The following is a 14983-nucleotide window of genomic DNA, read 5'->3' on the forward strand; positions in this document are numbered from 1 at the left end:
CAACAGCTTTTACTTATTTTTGTTTAATTTTAAGTTATATTGTGAGAAACAGAGGTGGGTAAATTACCCACAAATTATACTAAAATAAGAGTAGCACTACTAAAATGTGTTTTTGCTCAAGTAAAAGTAAAAAGTATTTGGTAAAATCTCTACTGAGTTACTGAGTAACTGATCAAATTATCAGTCGCTAAATATTTTAAAATTACACCATAAGTAGGAGCAAAATGTAAAGTTAAGTGGAAATTTTGGTATTTTAAGGATAAACATGACAATGATTCATATAAGTAACAAAATATAACAAAATCAGCTGAAAGAAAGTTTTTCCAAATTAGTTTCATTCAGTAATAAAACTGATGAATCTTTAACAGAAACTGCAAGTGTGTGTCTGTCTGGTGAATTTTTGGTTAAAACGTGTTTGTTTTTCATTCAGAGAAAGCAGAAATCTTACTTGAGTAAGAGTAGAGATACTTCATAATAACAAAACTAAAGTAAAAGCAGGAAAAATACTCCTGAAAGTAATTTTTTTTTCAAAAAGGTTACTTGAGTAAATGTAACTGTTTTACTACCCAGCTGTTGTAAGAGTTAGTTTTGTTTCCCCGCAGCTCGCCGCTCTCCTCCCGGCCCAGCAGCAGCTGCTCCTCCAGCAGGCTCAGGCTCAGCTGCTGGCGGCCGCCGTGCAGCAGTCCAACGCCGCTCACGCCGCCGCCCACGCCGCCGCGCAGCAACAAGCCAATCAGCAGCAGCAACAGCCAACCAAACAGGAGCAGCCGGTCCAAGCTCCGCCTCCACAGCTGGCGCTGTCGCAGCCCATCCAGCTGACCGCGCAGGTAACGTCAGATTCATCAGGCGAGAGGCTAGAGGTGTTCGATGCTACATATTTTCATACCAATATCACCGATATTGATACCAATATTTATGACTTAAGTATCATACAGTGGAACCTCAAGATGTGAGTTTAATTTGTTTTGTTTCGCTTATAAGCCAGTCTGCTCATATTTCAAATAAATTATCTGTATTCGAAATAACTCAAATAATTTTTATTCATTCCATTCCACGTATCCCCAAACCACGATAATTATGAAAAAATACAGATTTTTTGTTAACGAATAGACAAAAGGTAGAGGATTAGGGCCAGTAGAAAAAAATTCAACAATAGGAGATCAAACAAATTAGTGTGCATTTCTTCTAAATAAAAGGCAAAAACTATCATTTAAGAGCAAATCAAAGAAAATGGTAGAGTTGAGATCGCAAAAAATTTCAAGAGGTAATCTGAAACTAAAGTATTGATCCGACATTGATTCCGACTTTGCTACTTCATGCAGCGTCCGTCTGGTGTGTGTCACTTCTGAAATGTGTGTGTGTGTGTGTGTGTCACCTCTGAAATGTGTGTGTGTGTGTGTGTGTGTCACCTCTGAAATGTGTGTGTGTGTGTGTGTGTGTCACCTTCTGAAATGTGTGTGTGTGTGTGTGTCACCTCTGAAATGTGTGTGTGTGTCACCCTCTGAAATGTGTGTGTGTCACCTCTGAAATGTGTGTGTGTGTGTGTGTCACCTCTGAAATGTGTGTGTGTGTCACCCTCTGAAATGTGTGTGTGTCACCTCTGAAATGTGTGTGTGTGTATGTGTTTGCTGCAGGACATCCAGCAGCTGCTGCAGCTCCAGCAGCTGGTTCTGATGCCGGGTCATCCCCTCCAGTCGCCGGCCCAGTTCCTCCTGTCCCAGCCTGCACAGGCGCAGCAGCCGCAGCAGGGTGAGAATGCGAACTTCACCTAACTCCCTCTGATAACAGGATCTCTTTGCTATCACTGATCGATTGGATTGTTTTGTTTTTAATTGGTTCTTCTTCCTTTTTTCAGGTTTGCTCTCAACAGCAAATCTGATCCAGCTACCTCAGCAAAGCGCAGGAGGCCTTCTCACAAGTCCGTCTCGCATGGGACTCCAAGCACAGGTAACTCATCTTTTTACAAGGAAAGAAAACATAAAACCTAAATAAAACCTTCCTGTAAACAATCCACTTTTATTTTTTATGCACCTCAGGGCAGCTCTGCTGTCAGAAAAACATTTATATCTTTATCTGTACCACTTTAACATCACATTGCAATTCAATTCTGTGTATTTTGGGGCATTTTATGTGACAAACCAATGCAAAGTAGCATTTAATTATTAAGTAGAAGAAGAAATATTTACAGTTTTCAAAAATTTCAACAAATATGTGAAAACTGAAGTACAGAAGTGTTCAGCTTTCAGCTAATAAATACAGTTTTATCTCGTTTAAACGAGAAAACTTTGTTATAATATGTAAAACTTATAATGAGATTTATCTCTCATTAAACTAAAATATCTTCTCTTGTAAATAAGAAAAAAATCAACACCTGTTGGGGTTCAAAAAAGTAATTGAATTATTTGCATCTTTTAATGCGTTTCTAATATTGTATAAAATAGGCTTAAGTGGTTAACTGAAAAATCTTTATCTGAATAATCTATTACTTTACTAATTCTGATGTTTTCTGTTGAAAAGAAAGATGTTTTGCACTTTTTTCTGTTTCTAATCAGAATCAGGTGTGAACTGAGAGTAACTTTTTGCTTCCTGATGTTGCAGAGGGAGAAGAGCAGCGACGCAGGAAGCAGCAGCAGCAGCGCAGCCTCTGTAGCCGCCAGCGGAAGCAGCAGCGCTGTAACGTCTGTCGGAGCCAGCTCTGCATCCAGCAGCGCCATGGCCTCCTCCTTGACCTCTGGCTTGAATCCCGGCAGTCAGACGGTTCAAATGAGCGAAGAACCGAGCGACCTGGAGGAGCTGGAGCAGTTTGCCCGAACCTTGAAGCAGCGGCGCATTAAACTCGGATTCACACAGGTGAAAATGAGGGGAAGAGAGGCAAACAGAACATACAAAGTTCAGTATATTAATTCATTATCTTCTCTGTCAGGGTGACGTTGGCGTGGCGATGGGGAAACTGTACGGAAATGACTTCAGCCAGACCACCATCTCTCGCTTCGAAGCGTTAAACCTGAGCTTTAAGAACATGTGCAAGCTGAAGCCACTGCTGGAGAAGTGGTTGAGTGATGCAGGTGAGGCAGAAGTTTCATTTCATTTATCAGAACAAACATTTTTTCATAAAAGATCAACAGGTCCTGTCAAGTTCAGTTATTCAAGTAGACAAAATTTATCTTATGGCGATGTCGTGGCAGCAAGTATGTGGTGACAGCGGATTGGAACAACTCCAGCTTAACAAAAACAAACCTCCTGCACAACCAGGTTTAGTTTCACATGTCATCCACCGCAATTAATCTGAGGTTTAGAGGACAAGGAGGAAGCATAGAAAATATAAAACATCTGCTCCAAAGAGGTCAAAACTCAAAGATTAAGTTGTTGAAGTTTTTATGTTTTGGATTCACCAAGCTTTTATGGATAAAAAATAACTTATTATCATTAAAATAGTAATGCAGATTTTATGAAGAAAGGGCCCCGAGTACAGAACCCTGTGGTACTCCATAACTCATCACATTAGGAAGCACTGAGATCTGAAACTGCACGTAAAAGCTGCTGTTTTTAATTTTAATGTGATTTTAGTTTGGGTTGGTTTTTAATATTTATACAAATAGGCAGATTAAATTTAAACTACCTTACTTACTGAGTTATAAAATTTCCAAAAGCTTCAAAAATTACAACAAATATTTCATTTCGGGGTTGTTTTGTAGGTATTTTATAAGCTGTAGTTGTACATGAAGAACTTTTTGTTGAGGTTTTTGTCTCATCTTCATATTTTTGCATCTATAAGTTATTCTGATTTCTGAGATTAGAACTATATCTTCCATGAATTCTTACTTATCTTCAGTTTCTCCCCAAAACAACATTAAGAAATCTTTATTTAATCTTTATTTTTTGTGGAACCATTTACATTTTTGTTAAACATAGAGAATATTCTTTGATTTCCGTTTTTTCTTTTTACTTTTTTAATTTCTAATTGGTGGCCTGTTAATTTTTATACATCTTTCTCTTTGCTTTTCTCTGTTGCTTTTTCCTGCAGAAACGATGGCGGTGGACAGCATGCTGCCCAGTCCGTCCTCCATCTCCTCCCCCATGCTGGGCATCGAAGGACTTCCCGGCCGACGCAGAAAGAAACGCACCAGCATCGAGACGAACGTACGAGTGGTGCTGGAGCGCAACTTCAGCACGGTACGAGACGGATAAAAACTAAAAGATCAGTGAAAAACGTCAGGATTTGTTTTAGTTCAGCAACATATGCCAAAGAAATGCAGGTTTTAGACTTGATTCGGTTTGAATAATGGTAAAGATTCATAGAAATGCAAAAGTTTTATTCTGATTTTTATTGACCTTTATTCAGAAGCCTGAGATTTTCCATCTGGCAAAAAACAACAAAATTGTACATGAATTATATTTATATGCTAATTATTTCAAGAGTAAAGTTTAACAATATGATAGTTTAGGTGTTTTTACTCATTTTAACTGATTGCAATGTAAATATTTTATTCAAATCAACCTTTTTCTGTTAATTTAATCAGAAGTTTGTTCTTCTTTTTTTAATTAATGTTTTGATGATATTAACAAAAACTATGCAGAGATTATTTAATTTTATTTATGTGGTCAACTCAGGTGGATTGGAAAAAAAAATCCAGATTTTCCAAAGATTTATTTCTTTTTCCCCTCCTCTGCTGCTCCAGAACCAGAAGCCGACGTCGGAGGAGATCCTGCTGATGGCGGAGCAGCTCAACATGGAGAAGGAGGTGATCCGTGTCTGGTTCTGCAACCGCCGGCAGAAGGAGAAGCGCATCAATCCGTCGAGCAGCAGCACCCCACCCCTGCCCAGCCAGACCTCGCCTGTCGTGACGCACAAAGTCCACTGCTACAGCCCCCACATGGTACCGTCCAGAACCGAACCCTACACTATTTTTGTTCTGGTTTACAGTTCAAATATGTTAGCACACTTAAAATGAGACAAACCAAACTGACAGTTAACTTTACAGCAGGAAATAAGAGCTTGTTTTTATAAATCCTTAATATTGGTGAAAAAGTACAAAATCTTGTTCCACTGGCAGGTAATTTCACTTATAACTAGCACCTTTTCATGAATATTAAGGAATTATTGGATTAGAGCTGACCTATTATTCTTTCTATACGAAACGTAAATATGTTTTGTGTAGGTCTAAAGCCTACACAAAACATATTTACGTTATTTGCACAAAATCATTCTTGGATAATGAGATTTTACCATGGTCAGTTCTGCCTATGTTGAGGGGTTGCTAGGTAACGGGGCCGGGCTTGGCTGGGGTTGCTAGGTAACGGTCTGGGCTTGGCTGGGGTTGCTAGGTAACGGGCAGTGCCTGCTGATTTGTGACGTTACTTTCTGGAGGTTTTTGAAAGAGCTCATTTTCCAGTCACCAAAAAAAACAGCTGGGTGTTTGTTTTTAAGGCTTGGACTGTTTTTAGAAGCAGTACAAACCAAAATGGAAGTACAAAAACATGCAAAATTTTTAAAGTGAGCCCCTTTTTCTTGCTGAGAAGTTACTTGCACAGTTGAATAGTAACTAGTTATATTTACTCATATAAAAAAGTTACATTTACTTGAGTAACTTTTTTGAAAAAAATTTACTTTTAGGAGTATTTTTACTACGCGGTACTTTTTACTTTTACTTGAGTAAAATCTCTGGATTCTCTACCCACTGAATGAAGAATAAACACGTTTAAATCAAAAACTCACCAGACACAGACACACACCTGCAGGTTTGTTAAAGTTTCATAAGTTTTTCATTGAAAACTGATTTGGAAAAAATTTCTTTTGCCTGATTTGGTTATTTATATAAATATATATTGTCATTTTGTTCTTAAAACACCATAATTTCCACTAAACTTTATATTTTGGTCCATCTGATTATGCAATTTTTAAATATTAAATGACTGATAATTCGGTCAGTTACGCAGTACTTGAGTAAACTTTTTACCAAATACTTTTTTACTCTTACTTGAGAAATTTCTTGGATGGCTACTTTTTACTTTGTAGTAGTGCTACTCTTACTTGAGTACAGGTTTTGGGAACTCTTCCCACCTCTGCTTGTAAGTCAGTTTTGTCTTACTTCAGGTTTGCTAAGATATTTGCACTAGAAACCAGACCTGAGCTACTTTTTGCAGTGTTACCTGAAAGTGGATGATTTTCTCTCCCTCCTCCAGATATCGAGTCAGAGTCTGTCCCAGGTCACTACCAGCCTCAGCACAACAGGTGAGCTGCAATTACTTGCTGGGATTTTAAGCCCAAAGGTCGCTGGCAGACGGATGAAACGGCTCCTGATGCGTCTGCGTTGTCTGCCGCTTTGATGAAACGCTTAAAAATGATTTTGGCCAGAGAACAGAACACAGTGATATTTTGTTGACATGGAGCCACGGCTCCCGTCTTGAGCTGTTTACCTCCATGAGTCACGACTCGTCCCGGTGATTTATCGGCCTCGGCCGCAGGTCGAGCGATCCCGGGCGTCTCGGATTTGACAAACGACCTGACGGGTAACAAACACAGCTGGAAATTTATTGGCCCGCTGAGCCGCAGCTCTCACCATGTAGCCTCGAACGTCTCCCTGCTTTGGAGACGCAGAGGAAGAAGAACGGCGAAATGTTCATAACTCTCCACTGTGCTCCTCCATCGTAGGAGCCAGCTCTTCACCCTCAGCTTCCTGCCCTATGACCCCGGTCAGCTCGGTGGCCATGTCGTCGTCTGCCACTCCTCCTCCTCCTCACAGCACAGCCAGCCCGGCTCCTTCCAGCCTCGGCACGGCCGGGCTCGCCACCGGGTCAGTCTCACCTCTAAACACAAAATCACACATTTAAAAACCAAGCAACCTTCAGGAACGGATGAATGTTTTTCTACATGTCTGAGTTTTGTTTATGGGAATCATTTCAGGAACACAATGATGGGAGTAAGCACAGGGATGAACCAGGCCCTCATTGGCAGCAATCCTCTGGCTACCATGCAAGGTAAACCAGTGTGTGTGTGTGTGTCCCCTCTGGTCTCCATTTCCAAAAACCACTTCCCATTTCACCCTTCATCCGCTCTGTCTGAAATTAATTTCTCTTGTGAAGCCTCAGGTGACAGTCACCACCAGCCTTCCTCCTCTTCCTCCTCAGCACAAAGTTTTTGAATCGCTCAGTATGGTGAAAGATTCAATTTCATTCTCATACAATGCCGCTCTATTATCACAGACCGGCAAGGGCTCCTTATGGCGGAGCTTAGGAGGCCGAGTCAGCTTACAGTTAACAGTTGCACAGACACAATCCCGTCCCTCACAATGTCCGCCCTGTTGGCTAAATAACCGGCTTTCCCCCTTTCTGAGTGAGATGATCTGCCGCCAAATCAATTAAGCATCACAAATAAGCCCAGCTTTGAATCCTGCATCTCCCTATAGCGCCACAGAACATCTCTCTTTTGAGCGCCGCCGTCCTCCGGGCCTTGTGTTGATGAGAAGGATACAGTCCGTTATGGAAAGTGCAGCTCTGGCAGTGCCGGCGCTGATAGGGTTTCAGGCTGAGGGAGGAAATAAAAGAGGAGCCCGGGTGAAAAGACGGAACTGAAATGAAGTGTTGACAGCAGAGGATTGCAGCTTTGGCTCCCTCTGGGGCCACACATGCGTTATATGAATGTTTACACTCATGGCGCTGTAATGGATTAAAGTGTTTAGTAACACACTGGAAGCAGAAAGATGCTGCCACTTCTACTGAGAGTTAATCTGGAATTTATCAGAAAAGTCTTTTTAAGCCTTGAAGCGTTTATTTTTCAGATAAACGTTATAGTTGTGCATGTCTTGTCCTCAGTAACCTTCATTCATCCTCTTCTGACTTAATCTAGGTATTTACACAAACAAATATCACCACATCGTTTAAAAAATATCGATATATCGCACAAACGAGATCGGTTTCAGAAAAGTTTTCATCCTGATTGTTGTTTTAAATTTGCCAAACCCGTAGGGGGCAGTATAGCACAAAGCTAAACTTCTGTCATTGCTTCAAAACAAGCACGACTTCTTGTTAGAAATTAAACACGGAGGCAAGAGGTCAATTTGTGTGGACAGATACATAAACTAAGTTACTTTTAAATAGTGTATTAGAATGTGAAGTTAGTAAAACACATGACAATTAGAAATTATGTCAAAGCAACTATGTTAATTTATTGGCACATTATTTGTCGCAGATTTTTTGTTTATATTTTTGTACTTCTAGTTTTGTCTGAAGTATTTCTAAAAACAGCCCAAGCACTTGAAAAAACACCTGGTTATTTCTTAGCAATATGTTAAAGATTTTTGGTGTCTGGAAAATGATCCATTTCAAATCCAGAGTAATAATTACTTATGTAATCTGCTGTTTCCTCTATCATCCTCATTTCCATCGTCCTGGTGTATTCGTTCCCTCTTGCTGTTTGCTGTGGTTTATTTTCTGCTTAGTGAGATTATTTTATACGGAGCACCCTCGGGAATATGGGATTTTTTTCCCTTTTGTGTTTTTCTCAATAAATTATTAAATTAAACCTTGGTCTATTTTGTATACAGTCAATGATAACAAATGTCAGTTTAAAACAGCACATATTAAAGATCATCAGTGAAAACATTCATTTTGCACATAGGTTTGTGGTGCGTTTGTTTCAGTAAAGAAAAATATATAAAATAAATTAGATATGAGATATCTCACTAATGAAATATTAACATACATGGAAAAACTGTTTAAAGACCTTATATTGTAGCAGAAAGACTTTGCTACATGTCGCATGAACTGAATAGTACATTATTGCAAGAAAATGCTAAGGTTTTTCATGGGAATGCAAACAAAATAATTCCCCCATGTTCTGTAGAGGGCTTTGTAATTTTATTCTGTATTTCTTCTGCTTTTTATTCACTTTCTCTTTTATTTCCTCCTTTCGCCGTCCTTGCTTGGCTTCAGCGCTGGCAGCCAGTGGCGGGCAGCTTCCCATCTCCAGCCTGGAGGGGGCGCCGGGCCACATGTTTCTGAGTGGACATGGCGGTCACTCCGTCCCCGCCTCCCTGCGCCCCTCTCTCTTCCTGAACCGCCCCGGCCTCCTGCCGATGGTGACCTGCTCCACGCCGACTTCCTCCATGCCCATGGGGCTGGTCAGCGGCGGCCCCAGACCTTCGTATTGCCAATCTTCGCCCAGCGGCACCAGCAACCTCATGAGCCCCACTTCCTGCCCAGAGGAGTCTGTGTCTCCCTGTTCAAGCCCCGCCTCTTTCTGCTCCTTCAGCGAAGCTTCACCGCCGCCACTGGGAGGAGCCATGGCCGAGTGATCGCCGACCGACAGCCAAAGCATCAGGAAGAGGAGGAGCAGAGCTTTAAAAATCAAAATCTACAACATCGCCTTTCAACCAAAGCCATCTCTCCGTCTGATCCATCTGTAGATTGTCTCTCTTTTGCCTTTTTTCCCCTCTGAAGTCTCCCGAAGCCAAAAATACACACAGACCGACGAGGGGAAGGAGGTAAAGAGGGTAGGAAGGATGGAGAGGATGGAGAGAACCGCAGAACGAAGGAGGGGAACTTTTGAAACCAAATAATGACCTACAGCTGGAGAGGAGCTTTTTTTGTTTTCGCTCGGCATCGTGAAATAAACGCCAAAAAAGAAAAAACAAAACTGAGGAGAGACTTGTCTGACAAGCTGAGAAGCTCTGAGAAAAAAAACTGAAATGTTTGTGTTTTCCGAGAGAAACCCAAACATTGCAAAGAAGTAAACCAAAATCTCCAAATACCAAAAACTGAAGACCAAAAAAGAAAAACAAAAAAACAACCAACAAACGGAGAGAAAAGCTTTAGCTCAAAAAAACTTTTATTATTCTGTGTCAAACATCCTCCATTCCACTCAGGATTCAGTTCTTTCTCCATTGTCAGTCAGAACATCTATTTTTCTATCATTTCTAATCATCGAGCTTTGAGGAATTTATAATCCCACGTTTTTACAGCTGCAGGATATTTACCTACCTCTCACTTTCCAGCTTTACAGTGATTCGCCTGCCGTACATTTACACTGCTCACCTTGACAATAAGAAGAAGGCAAAACTATGTTAGTCAATCCTAAAAAGCTGAAATTAGGTGTCTGATTTTTTCATTTTTTGGTAAATTCATTCATCTTAATATTGTCAAACCAAAGGAAACACACCAAGCTCGGCCTAAAAGGGGGTTTACCTTCTACTCAAACAGATGTGGACACATTGTCGAGGGATTTCTTGTTTTGTTTTGGGGTTTTTTTTACATTATTTGCCTTCTTTGATTTATTATCCACCACCATCCCACCATCATCATGTCATCCTCCAGACCGTCACTCTTGGATACCAAAGCATCGCCTCTGGCAGCATTCGTCTCTGGATTCGCCCGGGAGACGAGTGTCCAGACAAACCTCACACACAAATACAAGCATAAGAAACACCAAAAAAAAAGAACAAAAGGAGGAGGTGAAGCACCGACGTCCCCCCTTCCACCAACACCACCTACAAAAAAAACAAAAAACCTGCCCTCCAACCCATCTGCCCCTCTCCTTTGTCTCCAAAGATCAGATCAAAGGGCCAAAAACAAGCGAGGAGGAGCAGAGGAGCCGAAGGGGGGGAGCAGGACGAAGAAGAGGAGCAGAAGGAAGCGCGCTTGAAGCGGCGGACCAAAAAAAAAAAACCTTCCCAAAACCAAAACCTACTTCTTCTTCTTCTGCTTCTCGTTCTGTGTAAGAAGTGAAACCAAAAACAAACAGAGTAATGGGGGGGAGGATGGAGGGGTGAGTAACTCCGTCTGTCTGTTCGTCTTTAACTGTGATCGCTGTTTTCGTTTCAGCAGACAGAATCACTCCCTCAGCCGAATCTGGCCCCCTCCCCGGCTTTGTTCGCTCCGTTCCTGGACTGATTAAGGAATAACCTCAACAAACTGACTTTATATATTTTATGGGTTTTTTTTTATTTGCTTTTCCATTGTGTGTCTGTTTCCCCGATGCTACGTTCATACCTTCCATCGCCTCTTCTGTTGCTCTTTTCCTTGAAATGTTTGGAAACGACTGTGAAAATGTAGCTTCCAAGATTTATGAAAGGCAGCGGGGGGAGAATATGCTGTTCAGAAAACCAATATCTTATATTTTTTAAAAACCAAACCAAATAGAAGAACCAAACCAATGCACAAGCTGAGTGACTGTGTGTCCGAATGTCTGAGCGCAAACTGATCCGAAATTATGGCTGAGTTTCTGTTTTTCGACCTGGACTTGTTTCTCGTTTTTGTAACAAAACAAGATATTTTTCCCATATTAGCAGTGAAACTAGTACTTTTTCATCAATATTGAGAAATTATTGACTTAAAACAAGCTATTTTTTGCTAAAAAAAATTACTTGTAAGTTAAATTTATCTTATTTCAAGTGTCTTTGAATATTTGAAATACTTAAAGATTTTGGTTTACCTTACTTTTTATTTTGAGATGAACACAAATCAAAGCAATTATCAACAATTTAGTGTTTTTTGCACTATTTAGTGAAAAATCTGAAGAGATGAGACTCTTTCAATTTGAGCAAATATGGTAGTTAAGAATATTACATTTGTAATCAGTGTTGCTATTTACACTAAAGACCAAATTAAAGTCAAGATCAGATCGTTCAAATTGCAGTTGGAAAAAATCTGGATTTGTTATTTGTCTCCACTTTATGAATGAAAACACAACAGGATCCAGTGTCACCTTGGATAAAAACAAAACAATGTGTTGTTTTTGCTGCTCAAAATTTGCAAGCAAAATTCTATCCAAAGTGCAAATCTATTATATTTTGTAAAAATAAGTACAAACAATTGCTGTAAAAAATCACTTTAAATTGGGAGAAAAGGATTGTTAGTTGGATTTCTATTCTAAGATTTCAGATCCTCACTACTACGGTAACTTTGACTTAAAAATGTGAAACAAATATATGTAAAATGATCTAAATAGTTTATCTTAAAATATAAACAGAACAGTTACCCTTACTGCTTCTTGTTATGATTTTGATCCATAGACGTAAAAAACATAAAATATCCACCTGCTAAATTTGTATTCAAGTCTTTATTTGACAGAATATTACAGTTTCTTCTCTAAATAAGTCAAACAGGCTGACATTAGCAAACAATTCTAGCAAGAACAGATTGAGAAAACCAGTCCAGTGTTGAAACCAGCAGGTTTTATTTTGCAGCGACACAGAACTGGAGGCAGCAGGTGATGAAGATGGTGATGAAGATGGTGATGGGGGTTCAGGAAACAGATTTTTAACATCCACTTTCAGTGGGAATGTAACCGTTTCTTCCTTTGACCTGATTCTCATTTTTACCGAGGCTGGGACTTTTATCCTCCGATGAAAACCGAAGACGACGATTTCTGAACCAAAAGCTTTAAAACTTTTTCCTCTCTCATGTGTTCTTTGTTGGAAAAAAAAGATATTTGTATTTATTGTATGAGGGAGATGTGTGCTTTTCCTGGGTGGGGCGGGAGGGTGTGGAGGGAAACAAAGTGTAATGTATTTTATGAACCTCTCTGTCCCTCACTTTGTTTATTTATTGATTATTTATGTATTTATTGGATTCTGTTTAAGTCTTTTTGACCTTTGTACTCGTTTTCAGGGGTCGTTGTGAGGCTTGTACCTACAGACAGGCGTTCTTCAGATTGTTTCAAACCAAAACAAACTTTAGTGACTGTTTTTAACTGAGACGGAGAGCGAGGAAGAGGAGAGATGTAACCGAGGAAACTCTCACTTAGAATTTGTTCTGCTGACTTCTGATGAGTTTTTCCTTCAGACTTCAGCTTTAAGTGACAAATTCCTCTTTAAATTCTAATAAAACGCCTTAATTTTTCTAACTTTCATATCATATATTTTAATTTTTCCACTGGCCTTCATTTTCCCCAGTAAGTTTTTATTTAAAAACGTCAGTAAATCTTTACAGATCCAAAAGATTTTCTCATAATCTGTTGATTCTTAGTGCTTTACTGCAGTTTCCTTGACCAAACCTTTATCATTTGTAGAGGTTTGCAGCATCCTGATGTTTTTATGCATCTGCAACCATAAAACTCAACAAACAAAAGAAGGATTTCAAATAGCTTAATTGTTCTGACTGGAAAATAATCAGAAAATAAACACAGGAATGCTGTTTATTTAGCATAAAATACCCTAGAAGCAAAATCACACTACATCTGATTTTAGGTTGGAGCAGTAAAACTGCATTTCAACTCCAGAAAAAATGAGCAAAAAAGTCATTCAGTAACTGACAACGTTTACGTTTTAAATGGTAGTTTTTAATGGTGAGAACATAATGTAAAAATATGCATTTTAAAGAGTCGGACCCCAGATTCAGATTCAGATTCAAACCCCAGATCTTCTTCATAAAGAAACTTTAGATATTATTTACATTTTTCCAATTTAATTGGACCAATCAAAGCAGCGGATGACTCTCCAACCATCAAGGACTCAAACAAGAGATTTTCTCTATTTTTATCCACATATTTTACAGCAGAAAAATTGTTTTCTACCAGTTAAATATTAGTTTAATTTCCACTCTTTGGCACTCTGCTGCTTCAGTGCCTAAAAACATACAAATTTAGTTTTAGATACAATTATTTTAGCCGCTGCTTATTCTATCAATTATTCTGACGATTAATGAATAAATTGTACGTTTTCTTACAGTTTTGGCTTAATTACTGCTCTCAGTGGGATGTTCTTTCAGCAAAGGGCTGTTTTGAGTCTGCATACTCCAGTAAATTATTTGATTACTAGTTTACTTGATAGTCAATTCATCATAATTAATACAATTAATCGATTTAGTCCTAATTGCGTTCCTTTTTAATGTCTTCCAGTAGAAATAGTTATAAAGTAACTGAAAACCCTTTTTAACATCCGATTTGTCTCTTTTTTTGTACCAGTTATCTGTCTAGCTGCAGCATGAAGCATGTTTCAGAAACCATGCTTCACATTTCTCACATTTATCCGTGTTTTGACACATTTCTATCGTTTTTTTATATCCTTTAACTTGATTTTAAATCCAGAGTGAATTTCCTCCATTTACTTCTCCTCTGTTCTCCGGAAAGCTCTCCGATTCCCCTTTGTCCCGTCGCGGGATCAGGACTCAAAACAAATACCTCTGATGCTCTGATGAAAAAAACCAAATAGACTTTCGAGCTTTAAAGATGAAAACTAAAACAAAGACGTGTCTGAACTCAGGAGTGAGGGATGTGAACCGTTTAAAGGCTTTAACCTCCATTTTCACTGAGGTGCTTGAGGGTTTGACAGAGAGGACGGTGTGCGCGCTCATCATTTCTGTCAGAGGCGTTTCAAACCCGGGTTTTCCGTGTTTTATTTGTATTTTTTTGACTCCATCTGTTTGTGTGCCTGTGCAGTCGGACTGTGGTGGCGACCGAGAATGATACCAAAGTTAAAAACTGCCACAGCGAGCCGCTACACCACAAACACATGCAGTTCCACGTGTATATATATATATTGTTAGTGACGAATTAAAGGAAACGAACGCCTGATGTTCATATAAACACGGATACAGCGGGCGTTTTCTACTGTAGTTCTTCTGTGGATGTGAATGTTCATTTTACTGCAACCATCTCCATGAAATAAGACTTTCTGATGGCCTCAGTGAGCGACTAGCAGACAGAATAAATGAGAGAATAACTTCTGGCCCGTGTTCTTGATTTATCGAGGAGAAAGCTAAAAAAAATTTCCTTTCTATTTTTTCTACAATGCAGCTTAAATCCAAAGGTTAAGAGGACAGCAAAGATAGATTTTACTGCTAAAGAAAAAAACCTCAACAGTGAAAACCAAAGAGCTCCACTTTGATTTCTCCGCATTGTACAACCTCCACGATTTTATGACAGGAACTCCTAAAGTGTTCTTTAATAAAGCCTAAAGATGGCGGTGATGAAGCTCAGAGAGGCACCACTCTGTACCTATGGGGGGGTCTGTTTTTATCATGTTAACGATATGCTGTTTTTTGACCT

The 14983-nt window shown here is 39.5% G+C and overlaps 1 protein-coding gene across 1 annotated transcript in view; it reads left to right on the forward strand.

Moving 5' to 3' along the window:
- Positions 1-9665, forward strand: part of LOC102222180 (POU domain, class 2, transcription factor 2-like) — a 68412-nt gene extending 58747 nt beyond the window's left edge. The window contains exons 6-16 of the mRNA XM_014470177.2: positions 603-827; positions 1635-1749; positions 1856-1947; positions 2599-2850; positions 2924-3065; positions 4025-4173; positions 4680-4877; positions 6184-6232; positions 6653-6794; positions 6905-6978; positions 8932-9665. Coding sequence (XP_014325663.2) covers positions 603-827; positions 1635-1749; positions 1856-1947; positions 2599-2850; positions 2924-3065; positions 4025-4173; positions 4680-4877; positions 6184-6232; positions 6653-6794; positions 6905-6978; positions 8932-9293 — 1800 coding nt within the window. The 3' untranslated portion in view covers positions 9294-9665. The remainder of the gene's footprint in view (positions 1-602; positions 828-1634; positions 1750-1855; positions 1948-2598; positions 2851-2923; positions 3066-4024; positions 4174-4679; positions 4878-6183; positions 6233-6652; positions 6795-6904; positions 6979-8931) is intronic.
- Positions 9666-14983: the final 5318 nt, after the last annotated feature.

Source organism: Xiphophorus maculatus, chromosome 13 (assembly GCF_002775205.1).
Source record: "Xiphophorus maculatus strain JP 163 A chromosome 13, X_maculatus-5.0-male, whole genome shotgun sequence".
NCBI classification, from domain to species: Eukaryota; Metazoa; Chordata; class Actinopteri; order Cyprinodontiformes; family Poeciliidae; genus Xiphophorus; species Xiphophorus maculatus.